The 20,349-nt window shown below is 51.0% G+C and overlaps 8 protein-coding genes across 8 annotated transcripts; 3 read left to right on the forward strand and 5 right to left on the reverse strand.

The window, feature by feature from the left end:
- Positions 1–78: 78 nt before the first annotated feature.
- Positions 79–1,383, forward strand: Z518_06180 (uncharacterized protein; the record flags this gene model as incomplete). The annotated part of the gene is made up of 1 exon (XM_013416990.1): positions 79–1,383. The coding sequence occupies one exon, from the start codon at positions 79–81 to the stop codon at positions 1,381–1,383; it is 1,305 nt and encodes a 434-aa protein (XP_013272444.1).
- Positions 1,384–1,529: 146 nt separating this feature from the next.
- Positions 1,530–4,011, reverse strand: Z518_06181 (uncharacterized protein; the record flags this gene model as incomplete). The annotated part of the gene is made up of 2 exons (XM_013416991.1): positions 1,530–3,850; positions 3,900–4,011. 2 exons carry the CDS (start codon positions 4,009–4,011, stop codon positions 1,530–1,532), a joined length of 2,433 nt encoding a protein of 810 aa, XP_013272445.1.
- Positions 4,012–4,549: 538 nt separating this feature from the next.
- Positions 4,550–6,477, reverse strand: Z518_06182 (uncharacterized protein; the record flags this gene model as incomplete). The annotated part of the gene is made up of 4 exons (XM_013416992.1): positions 4,550–5,112; positions 5,192–5,937; positions 5,994–6,349; positions 6,403–6,477. 4 exons carry the CDS (start codon positions 6,475–6,477, stop codon positions 4,550–4,552), a joined length of 1,740 nt encoding a protein of 579 aa, XP_013272446.1.
- Positions 6,478–8,482: 2,005 nt separating this feature from the next.
- Positions 8,483–9,418, reverse strand: Z518_06183 (uncharacterized protein; the record flags this gene model as incomplete). The annotated part of the gene is made up of 1 exon (XM_013416993.1): positions 8,483–9,418. The coding sequence occupies one exon, from the start codon at positions 9,416–9,418 to the stop codon at positions 8,483–8,485; it is 936 nt and encodes a 311-aa protein (XP_013272447.1).
- A 650-nt stretch (positions 9,419–10,068) lies between these two features.
- On the forward strand, positions 10,069–12,126 carry Z518_06184 (uncharacterized protein; the record flags this gene model as incomplete). The annotated part of the gene is made up of 1 exon (XM_013416994.1): positions 10,069–12,126. One exon carries the CDS (start codon positions 10,069–10,071, stop codon positions 12,124–12,126), a length of 2,058 nt encoding a protein of 685 aa, XP_013272448.1.
- Positions 12,127–12,800: 674 nt separating this feature from the next.
- Positions 12,801–15,200, reverse strand: Z518_06185 (uncharacterized protein; the record flags this gene model as incomplete). Its single annotated transcript, XM_013416995.1, has 1 exon — positions 12,801–15,200. The coding sequence occupies one exon, from the start codon at positions 15,198–15,200 to the stop codon at positions 12,801–12,803; it is 2,400 nt and encodes a 799-aa protein (XP_013272449.1).
- A 408-nt stretch (positions 15,201–15,608) lies between these two features.
- Z518_06186 (uncharacterized protein) lies at positions 15,609–17,504 on the forward strand (the record flags this gene model as incomplete). Its single annotated transcript, XM_013416996.1, has 1 exon — positions 15,609–17,504. The coding sequence occupies one exon, from the start codon at positions 15,609–15,611 to the stop codon at positions 17,502–17,504; it is 1,896 nt and encodes a 631-aa protein (XP_013272450.1).
- Positions 17,505–18,057: 553 nt separating this feature from the next.
- Positions 18,058–19,601, reverse strand: Z518_06187 (uncharacterized protein; the record flags this gene model as incomplete). Its single annotated transcript, XM_013416997.1, has 5 exons — positions 18,058–18,521; positions 18,648–18,975; positions 19,036–19,164; positions 19,225–19,303; positions 19,402–19,601. The coding sequence occupies 5 exons, from the start codon at positions 19,599–19,601 to the stop codon at positions 18,058–18,060; spliced, it is 1,200 nt and encodes a 399-aa protein (XP_013272451.1).
- Between the last annotated feature and the right edge of the window lie 748 nt (positions 19,602–20,349).

Consider the following 20,349-nt stretch of genomic DNA (forward strand, 5'->3'; position numbering starts at 1 on the left):
AACATTGAAAATAACCAGACATGAAAGGCAGGATCAAGAGCGTTGATTGGGACATCATAAAACTAGTCCTGCTGCGACATGATTTCTCCTCTGTCTGCTGCTGATCTAGACGCCAACCCGGCCTTTGCAAAGACATGGCAGTATATCACGACGGAGATTCTAGAGCGCGACGCCTCGAGCAAGAAGACCAATGAGGCGAGGAGGAGATACGAGGGCCTCAATCCACTTGTGATCAGTAGAGCAGACGGCAATGAGGAGGACTCGAAAGAGGATGGCCTCGAAGAGAGTCTGGACGACGCAGAGGAAAATACAAAAAAGAAGAAAGATCTCGAAGAACAATTGCATGCCTTCCGAGTCAAGAGGTTCAAGATGGATATTCTTTGTGAAGTCCTGGCGGATCTCCCATATCACTTCGAAGTTCAAGGGCGAAGTCAAAGTCAAGATGATAATCGGGGCCCAGAGCAGAGTATGCCCGCGGAGGAGATGGAGAGGGATAGCTCTACGCACGCCGACGCCGATTTCAAGACCCAGCAACAACATCATCAGTCGCTGCCAGCATTAAGGGATCTCTTGCTTCTCATTCCAGCATATCTCGACGCCACAAGAACAAGGACGCTGGACAAAATCGAGAATTTCCCTCCTGAACCACTAGTATCTGGCCATTCGCTCAGCCTCGGCGTTGAAGAACAAAGTTTACTTTCCCACGACATCGAACAATTCAAAACGAATATCCCAACCATCGCTGCCTTGATGTCTTCGCGGTTCATTGAACTTGAGAAATCCTTGTGTGCTATTGCTCGCGTTGCCATCGAGGACGGAGACGAAGACGTTCACAAGCACCTACAACCACAACCACAATCGTTGACCGCAATCCTAACGCCTCAAATATCCTGCCTCTCCAACCTCCGCGACACAGTCCTCCCATCCCATCTCACGCAACTCACAAACACAGTCCAAACGCTCCTCACCCTTCAACGCGTCCTGCTCCGTGTTCAAATCCAGCATCTCGAAGCGCACAAACACGGTGCCATCTCCCGCTTGAATCTCGCGAGGGCAACATTCCTCTCTACAGTTGCGAGCACGATGGATTTGAAGGTCAGAGTCATGTTGCTTGAAGCAAGAAGGGATCTTGAGAGTAGTGCTGAAGCGCAAGAGAGGAGAGCGTGGATTAAGAGGAAAACGAAGACATTAGAGGGAGAGGAAGAAAAGTTAGATGGGAGGAAAGCTGAGTTGGAAGTGGTCCTTGGGGAATACGAGACGACGGATCCGACGCCGGAACTGGGAATGAGTGTGATGAGGAAGTTAGGCACCAAATACAGGGAAGTGGAAGGTGAGATGGAGGCGGTCAAGGGGGATATTAGACGGCTAGAGGCTCGAATATAGTGTCTCAATAGGCCGGATCAAGCCTATATCTACATTTGTTGACATGATCGACGCAAATTCGGCTATTCCATAGTTTGGAAGTTGGTGATTTGAGGAAAATGTCTTCCACCCCCACTGGCCTTTCTTCACACCTCGCATCTCACACTTTACGCTTCCCACACCCTCGCTGTCCTCGGCCAGACACGTTTATACAAACTGACCCCTACCGCGTCCATCGTATTGATTTTCCCGTCAAACGTGGCCTTAAAATACCCGTGCGTCCCTAGCGGTTCCCTGATGAAACCCTGACGTCCACGCTTCGTCCATAACGGCAACGCCGCGAACCATAAGACGTCCGCCCTGTCGAAGAACATGTATCGGACTGTGACGAGTTTTTTGTGGATTTTGAACGGATGTCCGGTGAGAATTATGCGTTTGGCGATAACTCGCGAGCTTGACGGTGGGAGGGTGGTTGCGGTGCCGATTAAACGTAGGCGAGGCGACGACAGGGAAGGCGGTATTCTGGTGTTGGCGCTGGAGTCGCTGAGGGTCGGAGCAGCGGTGTCGGAGTCACGATCTCCTTCGCGGCGGAAGACTAATACGGGGACAGAACCCCATGTTAATGGGCCAGTGAATGTGGCGATGGCAGTTCGTCCGGGATGAAGGAATCGGTCAAACTTATGGACGTCGTTGGGTGTTACGCCTGAGGCTGAGAAGATAGGGTTGATGATGAGTCGGCGGTGGCCGATTTGGACGATCAGTTCGTCTTTGGACTTTATCGGGGCGTCCAAGTTAGAGTGTAATGAGAGGTTGAGGTTGATGACGGCATGTTTATGCTCGTGCCGGAGCAGAGAGAACATGGACGCCGGAGCCGGTGTTTTGACGAGGGAGATAGGGACATCCCGCAGTTCAATTTCGGCTTTTGTCCCAGCGAGGACCTCGCCGGCCAGAGCCTCTTTGAGTGCTGCGCTATAGGATTTCTTGTAGTCTGCTATTTGGAGGAGACGCTTGTACTCCACCGGTTGGTAAGGAGCATCTTCGGCGTGGTTCCACTCACTGGTCCGCAAGCTTTTCAGACCACGGTATTTAGCTAATCTTTCTCGAGCGAGGACGTTTGGGTGAAGTTCAATCTCATCCGGAAACTCGAGGTCTTCCTCTGCTTCTTTTTTTCTACTGGCTCGGAATTCTTCTAGTTGTCGTGTTTCCTCCTCTTCATCGGCGTCGACGTGCATTTCGGATGCAGGATATTCTGAAGGTCCTGCTTCGGTCATGGTGTCTATTCCATTTGGAAGGGCACCATCTTCCGGTCTCAGATCGTCTCCTGTGTCCATGGCAACAGCGCTGTCGCTCTCTTCGTCGAGAATATCGGAATCGGAATCAGATACATCATCAAGAAACCATGCAGCCTGGTAGTTGGAGGTTCCTTTGGGAAGCCTTTTGGGTGGTGGAGGAATATGAGAATTGTCGTCAGAAAAGTAGTGATGGTCATCAAGTAAAACGCCTTTATGCTCTGTTGTGGCCGCTATATTGGCAATATCCTGCATGTCGGCTGGTTCAGGTGCCAGCTCTGCCAGGTCGTCTTGATCAGTGGTAGGTCGCCATTCCTTCACAGGCTCGTCGGCGTCCATTTCATGTGCTTTTCTTTTATGTGCCTGGCTTGGAAGTTGTCTGATTGTGTTAACTTGGAAATCTCCCCAACCTGGCACATGGACCAGTCGATCAGGATTCAACGCCTTCCCACGGACAGTCCCAGAAAGTGTGACGGCGGTTGTGGAAGCACCGTCGACCGTGGGACTCCAGTGGAGATTTTCAATCAACATCCAACTTCTATCGTCTCGCCACCGTATTCCTCTCGTTGATGCTGTGCAGATACTTCTGACCAAGTTAGAGCAATCGGATTTGCTGTCAAGACTCGATAATTTATCAAGGCCAGGAAAATAATGGCCCAGGATGATTTTCAGATCCGTCAGATGGCGTGACCTCTTGGCAGGTGGAATCTTAGCTTCAATGTCTTTGACAACCGCAGAGACATTTGTGATTCCCTGGCCTTCGAGGGCCTTCAAGAACGAATCCTCCTCTTCACCGATGGATTGCTCTGCATCAAGAACAAAAGTCACCCAATCAGCCAATTTGCAAACGTCGAGCGCATTGAGGAGATCGAAGCGCGCTGGAAGGTAGAGTAGATTGCGGCGAAATCTATCGACTCGAACCGGCACTGTTCCGCTAGGTATTTCGCGATCGGGAATGTCAACACTTTTATTCAGAATTCTGATGGCAGAGTACGGATCGATACCTCTCGACAGCGGCACGATTGCGATGTGTTTTGCAGCCCCATCTATTCCCTGAAAGATATTTTCATCCCCTTCGCGTTTGTCCTTGTGATGTAGCCGGAGTTGCTTTGCTTGATTGCGTCTCACAAGTTTCGACATGACTTGTTGGTGGGGAGTTTTCCTTTGACCCTTTTCTATCCTCCGAGTCTCAATTTTCCCTATTCGTATGTTAGGGCGGCTCCCAGTACCAGAAATCTCCTTTCCTACCTTTGGCTTTATCCTTCAGTGCACTTTTGGAGGCAAACCGTGACTTGAAGGGCTTATGGTCAACTTTTGTGGTACTTCTGTGATGATGGACAGAAGTAGTGATTGGAGCCATTGCAACATTATTTTCAGAACCTCCAGCTTTGAACCTGAAGGGCAATGACATACCAAGTACCAGATATATGCTGGTGCCAGAGGCGCAGGCCAAAAAAAAAAAAAAATAGTTGCAGTGTGATGCAATTCCAGTTTAGCCCCGCGAAATCTTGGCTAGCTTGACGAGGCAACACCCTCATGTGACTCTGTCAGGCGCTCACCTGCTGCGCCGCTTGGGGAGTACCCTTTGACTTACACTTACTCTCTCGACTCTTTCCCTCCGCGATTTACAAGATCCTGGCATTCGACTGCCAGCCCAAGGGAAGCGATGATTCTGACGAAAATGCTATGGACAATATTTGATAGAAAAATCTGATTCCGGTACTATGAAGAGGGCTTCCGACAAGTAAGGGCCTCAACTATGTTTGTTTTGAGCTAATCGTAAAGCGTCCATAAATGCGCAGGAACTGAACCTTTCCGTGAACTGCGTCATGGTCCATTCCATGGGATCTGAAACCGGTACATAGGGCGCAACCCCAAAGGCCGACATGCAACCATGTTCAGAAATGAGACTTGATGTTCCACCACTTCTTCTCTCCATACCTAGCACCTGGCTCATCATCCACTTGACGAGATACAGCCTCCTCCACCTCTGATCCATATACCAAACTTGGGTTGCGGATCGTGTCTCCAACCTCAAACCATTTTCCCGTTGGGCTCAAGGCCGGGATCGGGAAGGATTTGCACAGCAAGTAATACACAAGCCCGCTCACGATAAATCCCGCGAAGAAATTCAATCTGTAGATATACGTGGCGCCAATGGGTACGTCTGTACCGACGGCGCCTGCGAAGCCGACAACGTTGATCAGGATGCCACAGATATACGCGACATAGCCGCGCCACTGAATCCCGTAGACGCCATAATACGGTCCGTCGTTTTCGGCATTGTACAGGTCTCGGATTAATAGGTAACCCTTGCGCACGAAATAATAATCGATTATCATGGGCCCAGCAATCGAGGACAAAAACACGGAATACGCCGACAGGTAGGTGGTGAAGTTGGAGGCGGATGTGAGGAACTGCCAGGGGCAGATGGCAATACCGATAATGGCACAGATATAGCCTATCCAGGTTTCAAGATCAGAAAATGGTCTCGGAAGTTCACAGATCGAATAGGTCCCCCCCCCCAAAAAAAAACTTACCACCGCGTCGGATGTTGATGAAGCGAGGAAGAAGAGCGGTCAAATCTGTGCCCGCGGAAATACTGTTTGCCGCGATGTTGGTACCAAGCTGGGCGACGACAAAAGCTGCGGCGATGAAGAATGTACCAGCTCGGTCGCCAGGGCCGCCGACGCCGCCAGGCTCGCCGTTCGTGATGAAGTCTCGCAGCAGCTCGAGAGGGTTCCACGTCGCTCCTTTCTCAGGGTAGATCACTGCGGACGCGGACCCAGCAATAATGCCAATGAAGGATGTGAGGCCAAATCCCATCGGGATGGTGATGGCTTGAGGCCACACAGCCGCCGAGGGTGTAGAGGCGAAACGCGTAAAGTCGGGCGCATTGACGATGAGCGTGGCAAAGTTGCTCACGGCACTCATGATACCTGCTATAACACCCCAGGCCAGATCGGATCCGGTCGCCGTCGAACCTTGATGCACAATGGGGCCGACGCCTCCTGCTCGGACAATGGCCCAGACAAATAGCGCGATACCGCCCGCCGGAGCAACAATTGATTTGACGGTGAACAGATGACGGATCTTGTGGACCGGGAACCAAATAAACGGAAGCGAGCCGAGCCAGAAGAGGATGAAAGAGATCAAGTAATTGACGGTGCCTCCCATCGCGATGGATTTCGTCAAACTGGGCCGCTGACCGAACGAGGGCCAGATACTGGCGATCATGAGGTAGACGCATTCACCCCCAATCCAAGCCTGGACTCCATACCAAATGCTGCCGGTGGGGTCAGCAAAAGCAGCTGCAGGGTACGGCGAGCAATGAGAACTCACCAAGCCATAACGGCTCTGTTCAAGACCGGCCAGAGAGAACCCCAAATGCCGAACGAGGCTCGATTGACGATGGGAAAGCCAATGTGATACGTTGCACCGATTCGGCCGGTCAAGACCACGAAAAAGGCGGCGATTGAGTAGCCAACCCAAACACAGATCCATGCCTGCCACCACGAAAGCCCGACTTCGAGCGACGAGGCCGCGATCATCCAGGTGTTGATGTTGAAAGAGTCGGCGATCCAGAAGGTGACATAGTTGATGTGGCGCCATTGTCGTCGCTCAGGCTCGACCGGCTTGAGATCATGGTTCGTGAGGAAGAGTTGCTTGTTCGTCAGGCCCGGTTCGGCCTCGCATTCCTGAGGACCTTGTTACCAATGATGCTGTCAGACCAGAGATACCGAAGTCCTACCAACCGGGAAACCCATCTGCGACGAGGCTTCTCTGCTTCCGGAACGTATCCCCCAGGACTAGCATTGGAAGACATGGTTTCTCGGCCAACACGTTCTCAGTGAAGGGATATGTCATTGAGAGTGGTTCGAAGCTGAGTGTACGAAGAGTACTTATCTCCCATCAACTGACGGCCGTGCTCCATCCATGATGGTCAAACTCTCCACGTCGGGCGTAAAATCGGATCCTTCTCGTCCCAAGACTCTTTTCTTTTTGCTTTTTCGCCAGTTCCCATGACGTGTCCCATTTCTGAGCTCGTAGGCAGGAGATCTTGACAAGGTTCACGGAGGTAAGGATAAGCGATCCATCCAATCGGCACTCTCATGGGTTGGGATTGTCGCCCTTCCCCCAGTCGATAGAAGGTTGATAAAGAGGCTCGATAAGGCCGGCGACAAGGAGCCGATTGGCGGTCGATTTGACTCGATTAAATCATGTCATAATTGGTGGTATTAGGTTGAACTCGGTCCAACTTGGCACTCAGCTGCGGCCTTGGAGTCTATCCGCAGCCAATGAAAAATAAAAAACATGTTATCAATGGGCATCTGGCGATGCTTTGATCAACGAAAGATTGAACGAGGGCTCTGTGCGGAAAGACCAAAGGCTTGGACTGTGTGGGGAATACTGGAGGCCTCACGTGACCCAGGCTCGAGGTCACGTGCAGATCCACGCACGTGACTATCACATGACGTGCCGTAAGTCTCTAAGTGGTGCTTAGACACATGGCGACATGCGTACCTCTGGGTACATGGAGTGCTAACATGACTTCACGTAGGCACGTCGCCTCTACATTTCGTTGACTCAATCTGGAGAAATAGAAAAGATTAGCAGCTAGAAACCACTACCGGCCCAACCCGTCCATTATAGCCTTCAGCCGGCTACCATGGAGAAAATGTCTACCTTTGCAGCGTAAGCGAACGCTCCCGCACAACAGACTGGCTTGCGACTTGTTAATGACGCGGTCTTTCTCCCTGTGGCGCTCCGGCGGTGATCAACTTGGACAGGACGCTTTTCCAGAAAAGCTCCCACGCTCTTTTCATATAGGAGATGGCCGGACACGAAAGTAGCCGTCCCCGTGAGACGAGCTCTATCTGCTGGTCTCTACATCTGATCGACACCGTGCCTTCAACATGGATAGCATTACGATGACGAATCGTGAACATGGCCGTCCAAAGGAATTGAAGAGAACAATGGCTCAGATCACTGAGCAGCCCGACTCGCATCAGACCAAAGATGGCGGTTCAATTTCAGTGAAGCCGAAATGGATCGATCATGCGCCGAGCTATCATGGTTTTCAGGCTCCATCGGGGGCCTCATCGACTCCGCTGCGGACCTTGATAAGCTTGTCACTGAAATCTCGACTAGCAGAGCGGCCAAAGACATCAGTCAAGTCAGCAAATACCTTTCCAGCATTCGCAGACATGCACATGCGCTCATCCTGGCTCTGAACGAGTGTTGGAAGGGAGACTGCCTGCGTGCTGGTCATACCACGCTTATTCTTCTTACAAGTGAAGATCATTGTTAAAGTTTAGCTCTTTCGAAAGATGCGACCTTCCATGTCCTATTTCATTGGAAATGCGAACTCGGCCGAGACCTTCTCGCATAAGTCCACGATGACAACAAATCTGAAGAGCATACCACCACCTTCAGGATCCACGGATGATCGATCGCGAGTACATCGATGTCGTCTTCTGATGGTATAAGACATTGCCCAGAACAACGGATGTTTTGGAGCGCCATCAGTACATGTCTCTATCCACGCGCTCTCTGTCAATGTGGTCAAAATTGGGACGACTAGGAATATCGATCTGCTTTCCTTCTTCGTGTTGTAGTGCCATTGCTGGAATTCAGGCGATCCAGCACTGACTGACATCTCCCACTATCCGATCACAGCCGGAATGTTTAGCAAGGTACGTGAAAGGTAAAAGCGTTTGAAGCGTACGGGGTGACTTGTATGGCGGTAGGCTAGGTATCAATCGTTCATGGCGCGTTTCACTGACACATAAAACTTTTGACATAATCTGTCCCAAACTTTTCACATAATATTAAGGGGTCTTCTTTCCTTCTCGACTCAAGAGCCATCTCATTCCATTCATCGTGTTAGCAGCCATCCTCTCCCGATTATACCCGGTCGCATATATTGTCCACGCAGCATGTCCCAGTTCCGGATAGCTATCGCAACGCGTCGGCACACCATTCTTCCGCAACGCTCTCTCGTATATCAGTCCGTCGTCCCGGAGAACATCCAACCCGCCCACATGCACGTACGTAGGAGGCAATCCAACATGTGGAGTCGGGCTGTTGAACGGCGAGAACAAAGGCGACTTGACGTCCGGAGCCAACGTGCGGATAATGTTTTTGATCGCCTCCTTGTTCAAGGACGGGTTGTTCTTATTCTCCTCCATTGACGTCCAGTCCTTCTTGTATTCGGCTGGCACGATGTCTTTGACGAGGAGCAGCGGGATCGAGACGAACGAACCAGTAAGTGGAGGGTCCAGTGCTCGGTCATGCGCAAGCTGCGTGAGGACCGCAGCCATGGTGCCTCCTGCTGAGACTCCGCCCACGACGAAGCCGAGGGACGGGTTGGCTCCCAATGGAACGGCGTTTTTCGCTAGCCAGACCAGTGTATCCCAGGAATCTTGCATGGGGATGGGAAATTTGTACTCAGGCGCCAGTCGATATGTTGCTGAGACGACGACGGCGCCAAATTCGAGTGCGAAGTCCCGCGCAGGTCGCGTCATGTACTCTACCGAGCCACCAGAGAAACCTCCGCCGTGAAATAAGACGATAAAAGGGCGTCCGGTCGGGATAGCCTCTTTGGGCCGAGTAATTTTGATTTCACCCTGATGGCCATCTGGGAGAGGAACAGAAGAGTAGAATTCCTCAAGCCCGCTATTGAGGGGCCCGAGAGACGAGACAAGTTGCTTCTCCGCCTGTCGGCGTATGAGGCGCATGTGATCGAGATTGGGTTTGTGGAACATGACCTCTTGTCTTGGTTAAGTCAAAGCCACCTTCTTTGGTTGATCGGTGAAGTATGGGAAATGAACAAAGATCCGGAGGAGATTCTGGGATGTGGTTTTTTCTTAAAGTCATCCACAAAGACGAAATACCAGTGAACGAGTGGGTCCATCTCGAGCAATGTTTCCTAATTCGGATATATGTGTCGGCTACGTGACAAATGGCCCTGCAGGTATCCAAGCGGTGGAGCTTGGGATCGAAAGATGCATTGTCCTGACCATAACTCAAAGGGCGCCAAAAGGATGCGCAAGCAATGAGATCGTCCTAGTTGTAGCATACTATCCCAACCGGTCTTCAAATCGCAGATTGGGACATGGTAAGGAGCGTAGTGGCACTCAGAGGGTTTGCTTAGGTCTAGTCGAGGTGATGTGCTGCAACAAGTCCCATATATTGGTGATTGTGGCTGTGCTTTAGTGGCTGGTTTAGACGGTCAGTGGCCTGTGCGTATCGGGCTCAGGCTGGTCGTCTTTCTGGATGCGTGTAAAGGGATGACATGTTGTGATAATGTCAGATGCGAGTAGAGATGACTTGACAGCCTGGTTAAGCATGCCCATATCGCTCCTATTATTCTCCAAAGAACAACAGGTTTCCTGATAGTAGTATTCGACCCCAAATGGCGCGTAATCACCACGGCCTCCTCTCTGAGAAACATTACGACGACGATGCTGCCCTGGTGGCTTCCGATCTTGGTGCGGGATCGGATAGTGATGGAGACAGTGTAGGAACAAACCGAGTCAAGGACCATGACAGGGACATTCTCGACGAGACCGAAGAGCACGAGAAATTGCTCCATAAACCAAGCCGATTCCAGACTGCGAAAGGAGTCTTTGGGTTTCGAGAAGACCAGCAAGATGGAGCCAGCAGCAGCAGACGCCGAAAGACTAGAAGTAAAAAGTTTAGAAGAGGAGGCAAAGAGTCAGACATGACGTTTGAGATGGAAGGCGGTTTCAAAGACACAAGCTCGCAATCTTCGTCTGACTCCTTCGAGACAGAAGGCACCAAGTGGGATTGGAGCTCTGGGAAAAGATCGCACCGTGGACGCCTTGCTCTAATATACGCCGCCATCATTGCTTTGTTTGCCGCTCTGGTCTTCGGCGCATACAAGGCTTCTCGAAAATCAGCCCTGACCCCAACCATTCACCGGCTCACTCGATTCTCCAATGGCACACATGTATTCCGACCGACCACCATCCTGATCTCCCTGGATGGATTTCGTGCCGATTTTCTCAACAGGAACATCACTCCTGCTCTGAATGCTTTCATTGCAAGTGGTGTATCTCCGAAGTACATGCTCCCATCTTTTCCTTCCCTCACTTTCCCCAACCATTTCACTCTGGTTACTGGTCTCTATCCGGAAAGCCATGGTATTGTCAGTAATCAGTTTTGGGACCCCGAGTTCCAAGAGGAGTTCTACTACACGAATGTCGGTGTGTCAATGCAACCCAAATGGTGGACTGCGGAGCCCCTTTGGGTGACAGCAGAGCATCAAGGAGTTCGATCGGCCATTCACATGTGGCCAGGCTCTGAGGCACACATCCCTGACGTGGAGCCGACATATCTGGATACATATAATGGATCAGAAGCGTTGTCACGCAAGGTGGACCGACTGCTGCATTGGCTTGATCTGCCTGGTGATGACGACGATGCGTCTTCCCAGAGCGAGAAACGACCACAATTCATTGCCGCTTATGTTCCAAATGTCGACGCGGACGGACATAAATTTGGACCAAACAGCACCGAGATCCGAGCCACAATTGCTGATGTTGACAGCATGTTGACGATGCTGGTGGAGGGACTATTTGCGAGGAATCTCACCGAGATTGTCAATCTTGTCATTGTGTCTGATCATGGAATGGCGACTACGTCGACTAGGCGACTGATCCAACTCGAAGATCTGATGGACATCTCTCTGATCGATCACATTGATGGCTGGCCCCTTCGAGGTCTTCGATTGCAGAACCCCGATCGCGACATTCCCATTCTCTATGAACATTTATCTCAGGAGGCGGCCAAGGCCGACACTTTTGACGTTTACACACTGGAGACAATGCCGGACCGATATCACTTTTCCAACAATGATCGAATTGCTCCGCTATGGATCGTTCCCAGAACAGGTTGGGCGGTTGTTGAAAGGACCGATTTCGACGTCGCCGAAGCCCTGACGACCGGCAGAGAATACGAGCCGAAAGGTTTGCATGGTTACGATCATGAGCATCCCTTGATGCGTGCCATATTTGTCGCTCGCGGCCCGGCCTTTCCGCATAAGCAGAATAGCAGAGTTTCGGTGTTCCAAAATGTTGAGGTATACAACATCATCTGCGATTCCTTGGGCATCGCACCTCATCCGAACAATGGAACATTACGACTTCCGTTCAAGACAGAAGGGCTGCACTCTGATGCTGGCGCGCCGGAGCTTGATACTCCTCCAGACCCCGTCGATGAGAAGCACGACGATGAGCCTCAAGATGCGAGTTTGGGTAACCCTGATGAGGTAGCAAATCCCGAGCCAGGTGATGTATCGTCTGGCGAGGGTGACAACGCCTCAGACAAGCCGAAGAGTAACTGGTGGAAATTCTTACACGACCAACTCGAAAAAGCGAAAGAATGGGCCAAGGAGTTTGTTGAATCCATCAAAGGCAACAAGAAGGGAGAAGGCGATCCTCCTGTCTAAAGCTATTCGACAGGACCTTCTCTCACACTCTAATTCGAAGAATCTACAATGGAAATCGACAATGCGTCCTGTTGAACTTCTACTCCCAAGCTTTTAGCGGGACGGATCTATCACGATATTGGATATTTACTGTAAGACTCGTTCGAAATACCTCCGGCGATGGCTTCGGTCTTCTAAGGATTCTTTCCAGACGTGTTGAGGTAGAGTGCAGAGTCGCATCCCTCGGCGTCCTGGATGAATACGACATTCGCTCGGAGGCGACAAGCAGCTATCCAGAGTTCCCAAAGGCATAAACTCAATGGTCTCGTGCGCCGAACATCAGTATGTGGGGCAAGGCTGGATTCAGAAGGCGAAATAATACCAATGTCGCAACCGCACTATCTATTTTGGCAGCCTGTGATTGTCCAGGTCCAAGCTCCATAGAAGAATTTCAATGGTCGAAGATGCCAACACCTTTCTCTGAATTATTGCGAGGACATTCTCATGGCCCCTAAGCTATCAAGACATCATGGGAGCACAAGGACGAAGAGCGCGAATGGTTTTCAAATCCACATCTGTAATGTGCAACAGATAATAAACTTATCTATATCTGACTCGTTTGACTGAAAATGGCCTTCGTTGCTTTTGTCCTAACTTCCTGCGAAACTATCCCCATGCTCTCTCAACTTGGACTTTCACTCTTTTCGACGAACTTTCGCCTCACGCTCGAGCCTCAACTTCTTCTTGCGCTCGTATACAGCGCGAACCGTGCGCTTCGTGGCGTCGGCGCCGTCGTCAAAGTTCGTCTTGGCCAATGCCACAACCCGGTCGATCTGCTCCGGCGTGTAGATGAAATTCCACGTTGAGAGGTAATCGGTCTTATCAGGGTCGACGCCCTCAACTTTAGGATTCGGAAGTAAAGGGAAGTACACGACCGTGATACCGGCGTCAGGTTGCATCAGGTGGAATGTCGAATCATCCGGATTGTCCCAGGCCAGACGCTTGGAGGGAGGAGGTTCGTCGTCGCTGGATCGTTCAGCTTTGGTTCCGACCCAGACATTGCAGGTGCCCAGGGTACTTTCTGCGTCAGGACTCTTGCCCGTGGTAGGACTCCCGGGGACGTCTTCGCCGATGGAGTCGTTGGTTGCTTTATCCTCGTGATCTTTTCCCCTCGCTTCGGCCAGTTTGGTGGTTGCTTCTTGAGGAGAAGTTGCCTGTGCCTCATCCACAGCTTTGACATTTTCCTGTGGTTTCGATGAGACCTTGGGCCATCCGGCACCGAGAGGCCAGCCTTTGATACCGCGTTGCTTGGCATATCCATCAACCACAGAAAGCCAGTTCTCTCTCTGGATATCCGCAGATGCGTCGAAAGCGATTAGGACGTCAACGTCTCGGCCTGGTCGTAAAAGTGGGTAAATCGGAAGATTGTTACTCATTCCAGCATCCATCAATTGAAGGTGATCGTTCTTGAAGACTGAGTCAGGACATGTCGGTGGTAATTGATCCTTCATCCCGTAGACAAAGTTGGGAATCGTAGCGGGATCGATCGGGTGAATCTTGATGAGATCTTCATTCTTTTCTGTTAGAAGTCCGTCCAATCCTTCGAACCCCACCAGTCCGACCAGGGCAGGTTTGATTTCTTTGTAGTAATGAGATAGAGTGGCGCAAAAAGCAGAGCCCCAGATCCCCAGAAGCAGACTTTGTCGAATCTCTGGCAGAGCAACGCCCGTGTCGGACAATTGGTTTCGGCCTTTATTAAATGGCCTTCCAAGACTCCAGGTTGGTATCCCAGCACCAAATTCTTCACACCAGACTTCCCAAGGATGCATTTCTATCCATTGAAACCATGCTTCTTTTCGCGCTTTGTCTTTAATCTTCTGCTTGAGAGCCAGACTATCCTTCGCTTCCTCTCCTTCTCCTCCTCCTTCTTTTTCGTCAACCGGGATCTCATGTCGAACAGCTGTATAGATAGGCATAGGATATTCACCATTCTCGATGTACGTGCGTTGATTGGACAATTTCAGATCCTGATCATGGACATCGAGATCACCATGAGGGATTAATAACCGAGCAGCAAGCAAAAGGCTGTAGACGTCCACCAAACCGAATGAAGCATTCGGGTCTCCTTTCAATTTTTCAATGAAGCCGCTGAGAATAAACTTGTTGGTGGGGGCACTTGTGACCAATTTCAACGCAGGCGGAGGAAATGCGATGTGAGTGCCAATCCGTGCCTTCAAGTGCTTGAGGAGTATTTTGTGATCCTGCTTTCCAAGGGAAGAGTAGAAGAGTGTTTGCAGCCAGCAGCTTCCACTCACTCCAGCCGTATATGTGACACAGTCGAAGAGACCGGCTTCTTGAGCAGACAGGTAGCTACTTGCGCCGGCAACCATTGCCCGCAACCCACCTCCGCTCCCACAAATGGCAATGGTGGGGACATCGTCCGGGTGAATGTCTTTTTCACTGATGTCTAGGTACCTAGCCAAAGCTTGGACAACGCGTTTCCTTCTCCTGCGGCGGAACTCCAGCTCGTCTTTGCCCAAGGTATTTCCCACACGAACTGTGGCATTCCATAAGATTTCTGGGTTTATAGAAGGATCGTGTGCCTCTTGCCATATCTCATCTGCCAATGACCCGGGCTGCATAGACAGCTCCGATTGTAGTTTTTGAATTCCGTCTGGTAGGAATTTTGCCCAAGCCGGAAGTACGATATCCGAGATCTTGTCCCCAAACCCACTCCATTCTATTCTTGCAATACCTTCCCTGACATTGTTAAAGTTTCTGGAGAAAGACGCCCAGTAATTCTCGTCGTCATCTTCAAAGACCGGAGCGTAATGATCAGGGTCATCAGCTTTGTTGGTAAGCTCTGAATCGCCTCGTTTGGTGGCAGTCTTGGGGTCCCCTGCGTCGGCAAAGTGACGTTTCACACGTCGTCCGTAGGAAATAAGAGGGCCATCGTGAGGGAGGGCTGGGCCTGACGGGCTGTCGAGCTTGATCAAAGGAGCTCTTCGACTAGAGCTATGAACCCCCGCGCAGGACGCAGCCACCAAGACAGTGTAGCGAAGGCCGGAGGAATTGAGGAGTCGGGCAGCGCTCATAGCGACTGGAGCGCTGCAGAGACAAGCCGTCAACAAACATCAAATTCCATGCTACCATACTCATGGAGCCGGAGCGAATGGGGACTTTCGAGGTTGTGCACCTTGCTTTACCCTTTTGGTGGGATGCCACCGTAAATCTGAGAATGACGTATTCGAATAAGATATAGAAACTAGTCCTGAAACAGCAGAACACGCAACTTTCGGCCAACCTCGTCAAATTCTATACTCGACCAGCCGTGATCAATAGCTCAATCGACATACTTAGCATGGATTGCAACCATATGAATCCACCAGATCAAATGTGAACGGCGTGAATCGAAAAGTGACACCCCTCTCCCTTTTTCGGCCGCTGTCAGCACTCTCGGTTCGGTGTCGGAGAAGCTCCCCTCGTCAAGCATTTAATCCAACATGGTGGGCCCTAGAAATGCAGCCTTTGCAGAGGAAAGCGCCGAGGTGGAAGTTTTATTGGCATCCTTGGGGAAAACCAAGGACCTCACCAAGCGAATAGCCGCCAGCCTGTCGCGGTTAGATATCAGTGGAAAAATCGTCAAAGAAGCCATCGGACCGATCTATAGCAATACACAGCAGTTGCAAATTACAAGCCGAAACATTGAGAAGGTCAATGAGGCTATTGAGAAACTTCGACAGCCACTTGATGCTCGAGGGCGAGAGGAAAGTATAATTCGAGCAGGTCCGAAGAATGCTGGATTGCCACAATATCTCGGCGCTCTCAAACGGGTCGACAAGGCTCTGAATGATTTGAATTCGTCCAATCTGAGATCTAATCAACAAGCGATATCTGAATTCCATGGCCTCCTCTCCATCGGGGTCAACCAACTCAACGATACGTATCGACAAATGCTTCAAGAAGATGCCCAAACCGTCGAACCATTACATTATATCACCAAGCAGATCCCCTTTCCCACGATTCCGCAAGAAAAGATCCAATTTCTCGGCCAAATGGCCACGGCCATTGCCTCTGCGGGAGCACAATCCGCTCGACTGGGTCAGCGAGACGATGATGCTGCTGCCCGCATCTACGCCGAAGTCAGAGGAGACTATCTTCACCACAGCCTCCAAAACCTGTCTACCGCATCCATCAGCACCTCGAAACGCCGAGCTGACGACGCAGGCGTTTATCGCGAAGGCACAAGCGGAGTAGGAGCCTACGCAAATGGAATAGAAAGTATGTTCCTGGCCGAAGCAGAGAACACATCCAGAATATTCCGTAACGATGCCGGACGCGTCTTTACAATGACCTGTGGAAAAGCGCTATCAACGTTTTCGCGCACACTGGCAGAATTGAACGGCGTGATCAAATCTCGCATTCTCAGCGATTGCTTCCTTGCGTACGAAATCCTTGACCTGGTCACCCCTCTCAGCTATCGGCTCGAATCACGAACCGGTCAACTTCGACCACAATTCGCCGACGCACTTCGACCTTTGCGAGACACTGCGCGTTCTTCTCTGAGCGAAATCCTCAGCCAGACGAAAAGACAGGCAGAATCCACGTCCGCCCTGCCGCCAGACGGAAATACGATCCCGCTAGTCTCTCAAACCGCCACACGCCTCCAAACCCTCGCCCGATTCGACCGTCCGCTCCTCACCCTCCTCTCCTCCCTCGGCGACGGCAACTGGAAAGCCGCGCCCGGCATGGGCTCCCAATCAAGCCTGAGTCTCGAATTGACACCTTCGGTGGAAAACCCTAACTTACTCTCCCACTACCTCCTCGACATCGTCGACACGCTGCTCACCACGCTAAATGCGCGCTCCCAGACCCTCCACCCCAAGAAACCCGTCCAAGGCATCTTCCAACTCAACAGTGTCGCCGTCCTGAACCGCGCCATCCAATCCTCCCCCGACCTCATGCGCTACCTGGGAATCAACCCGCACACCACCAAACTCGACTCGTTCCACAAGGCCGGCTCCTCTCTGTACCTCTCCGCATGGCGTGATCCATCCACACACCTTCTCGACACGATCCACACGTCAGGCGCCCCGCGTCCGCTCTCCGGCCAAGCAATCGACAGCACGACCATTATCAAATCACTATCCTCGAAAGACAAAGATAAGATTAAGGAAAAATTCAAGCTGTTCAACACCAGTTTTGACGAGTTGGTGGTACGACATAAATCAATGCATATGGAGAATGAGGTGCGTAGCTCTGTTAGCAGAGAGATTCAGGCGATGATTGAGCCGTTGTATGCGAGGTTTTGGGATCGGTATCATGAGGTTGATAAAGGGAAGGGCAAGGTGGTTAAGTACTCAAAGGGCGAGTTTTCGGCGATGTTGGCTAGTTTGTAGGCTCCTACCTTTGAATTGGAGCCATAAAAGCAAATACCATGCTTGGGCTTGGTTTGGGTTGATTGTTTTTTTTTTTTTTTTTTTTTTTGAAAGATTCAGGCTGGTCGAGGTGACATTGCGTGGCGGTATAGGTTAGGTTTTGGATGCCAGGAGTGATGGCCGAGTCCACTCTATATGATATCGCGTTGGACGTGGGTAGGAAAAGAATACAAATTTACTCCGGTACGATGAATTTGATCCGCTCCCTTGTATCTCGAATCGCTCAACCATTTGGCCTCGCGCTACCCTTAGATGATCATAATACATACACACATTCCACCGCCGAACCGAACACCAACGCTTTTGACAAATGCTGTTCGCCGCCCTGTGCCATAACGATCCACGATTCCCTACCCAGTGATTTGCCTTTCAAGTTCCTTGCTTTCGTAACCCAACCCAGTCCGATTTGATGCCTGATCACATATAGCGCGCTCTAGTCCGCTCAAATCAAACGCAAGGTGATTGGCCAAGCGCATACGATTGGAGCTGAAATATTGTGGATACATCTTCATGTTCAATCACCACGAAACAAGTCCACGATGTTCTTCTCTTTTCGCTCCCGGTCCGGGTTCAATATGAATCGGACAGTGCCTTCACGGCCGCGTTCGCCGACGCGCTGCCTCCCCGTCGCAACGCCGCCAATGAGACTGGTCGCTGCCGTCGTACCGCTGGCGACGCCCGAACTGCTGTTTGTGCTGGGGCTCGTGACGTCCTTGGGACTCACGTTCTTGCTAGAGCCACGGGAATGAGAGTGCGAGCCATTGGCAGCTGCGCCGTTGACGCCGTTGCCGAAGGGCCCCATGCCGTCGTTGTCCTTGGACGTCGCGTTCCAGGCCGTGTAGCGGGGGATGTCTTTCTCTTCGGATTCGAGATTGAGTGGGATGCGGACTTCGAGGAAGCGGTCAACGGGGAAGTTAGGCCCAATGGCCGTCGAGGTGCGGTGGTGCGTGTATAGTTCGAGGAGGTCAAGGAGTGTTTCTATACAGGACAAGTCAGTAAGAAGAACACAAGAGAGACAATATCCATTTGGGTGGGGGGGAGGAAGGGGGACTCTGTGTGTGTGTGTGTGTGTGTGGAGAATGCGAGGAGATTTGGAAACATTACCCATCACCATTCTCCGATCGATTTTCCATTTGGCGTAGTCCTTCCCTTGCCAGATATCTTCATGTTCTTGGTCTAATAGCCGTCCTGCGAGTTCAAGACACGAGAAAGCCAAGGTGGCGGTTTGTTGCTTGAGTGGCGCGAAAGTGCGGTAGAGGTCTAAAGTCATGATGTACGCGGTCTTTACGACCGGCGCGGTCTTCTCGAAACCGTAGAATTTGGCCAGCTTGATCATCAGTTCTTGTGGGTGGCGATTACGGAAGTCAAAACCGGATGCCTCGAGCATTAGTCGCTCCAGACCGATGACTGTGCGTGATTGGTGCTCGAAGATCTACCCAGGGGATCAAGTCGTAAGAAGCGGGACGGCCATAGGGTTTCAGGGGATTCTTACGGGGTTATCTGCCGACAGTTGATCCTGGCGTGGAACCTTCAGATTGTGGGCTGCACAGAGAATATCTCGAGATTTCTTCAGCGTATCTTCGATTTTGCAGGCGGTAAATAAAGCGGCGGCGGCGGCATCCTATACAGATCATTAATTAGAATGAGTATTTTCGGTCAGAATGGGTGTCCAACATGCCACAAAACTATACTCTCCATCGGAATGTTGTAATCGAAATTTGTGGTAGTAAACAACCGCGGTGTTGAATGTCTTGACTGGTCTTGGAGAAATATTGTTAGTAACGGACGTTCAGACTTTCCAGACGGCGGTTCTGAACATCTGGACTCGTATCAGGGACTTTTGGTGAAAAGAACTCACAATTTCAATGCCCGTCGGACATTGTCAATCCATTGCACGCCAGCCAGCCTAATGCTGTCTTCCCTCTGTTGGCTGACTCCGGTCTCCCGTAGACATCTCTGAATCTCTTGCTCGAAGACATAACTTTTAGCGACCTGGACGTTGTTAGGCAGAGGACCGTTACGTCTTGCCGTCGTCTCACCACCTCCGGTCCCGTTCATCATGCCTTGATGAATGTGAGATTCTATGCCGCCACATTCGCATGGAGTTGTCGAGGCCCGAAAAGCTGGCAAGTAGTAAGGACCGACGAATCTGAATTGAACTGGAGGGTGGTTCGAGGATCCTCATCGGCCAAATTTGACGACCTGAGAACGAGGCTCCGGAGTCGGAAAAACTTTTCTACCGGAAACTTTGAAATCACATGTTCTGGAGGAGTTCATCTGTGATTTTACGGAGGACTTGTCCTATTTCGAAGGGTCCAGGGGACCGTCAGACTATATACTTTCGAAGCGTGTACGAAGCGTACAACGCTTCCGAAGGTCTTTACAAGCCTTGGCGTCGCCACATATCACACATCACTTGAAGCAAAACAGTTCAAGATTGTGCCAAGGCCTGAAGCGTGCTTTTGTCAGTGAGGAATTGGCAAATGGAGCATCTCTCTCTGCCGGCGCCTACGTAGTGTGTTTTCTATGAAAGGTCTAAACGAGAAGAATTGACTGAATTGATCCAGATGTTTGAATGATATCCACCATTTTCAGGGATATTAGTCTCATGTGTTATGCCAATAGCAGATTTCAACCCTCTATGATTACTCTCTGGGCCGCAGAGTGTGACCGTCGTTTCCGTGTGAAACTCCCAGACAAGGTGATGCATAACTCTCGCAACGGTTGGAAAGCCCTCACTGCTCCTGATGAGCGCTCGTACTCTGGGCCTTTTAGCCAGAACCACGTCAGATGTGTTGCTATCCAT

This window comes from Rhinocladiella mackenziei, assembly GCF_000835555.1.
Source record: "Rhinocladiella mackenziei CBS 650.93 unplaced genomic scaffold supercont1.4, whole genome shotgun sequence".
Classification (NCBI taxonomy): Eukaryota; Fungi; Ascomycota; class Eurotiomycetes; order Chaetothyriales; family Herpotrichiellaceae; genus Rhinocladiella; species Rhinocladiella mackenziei.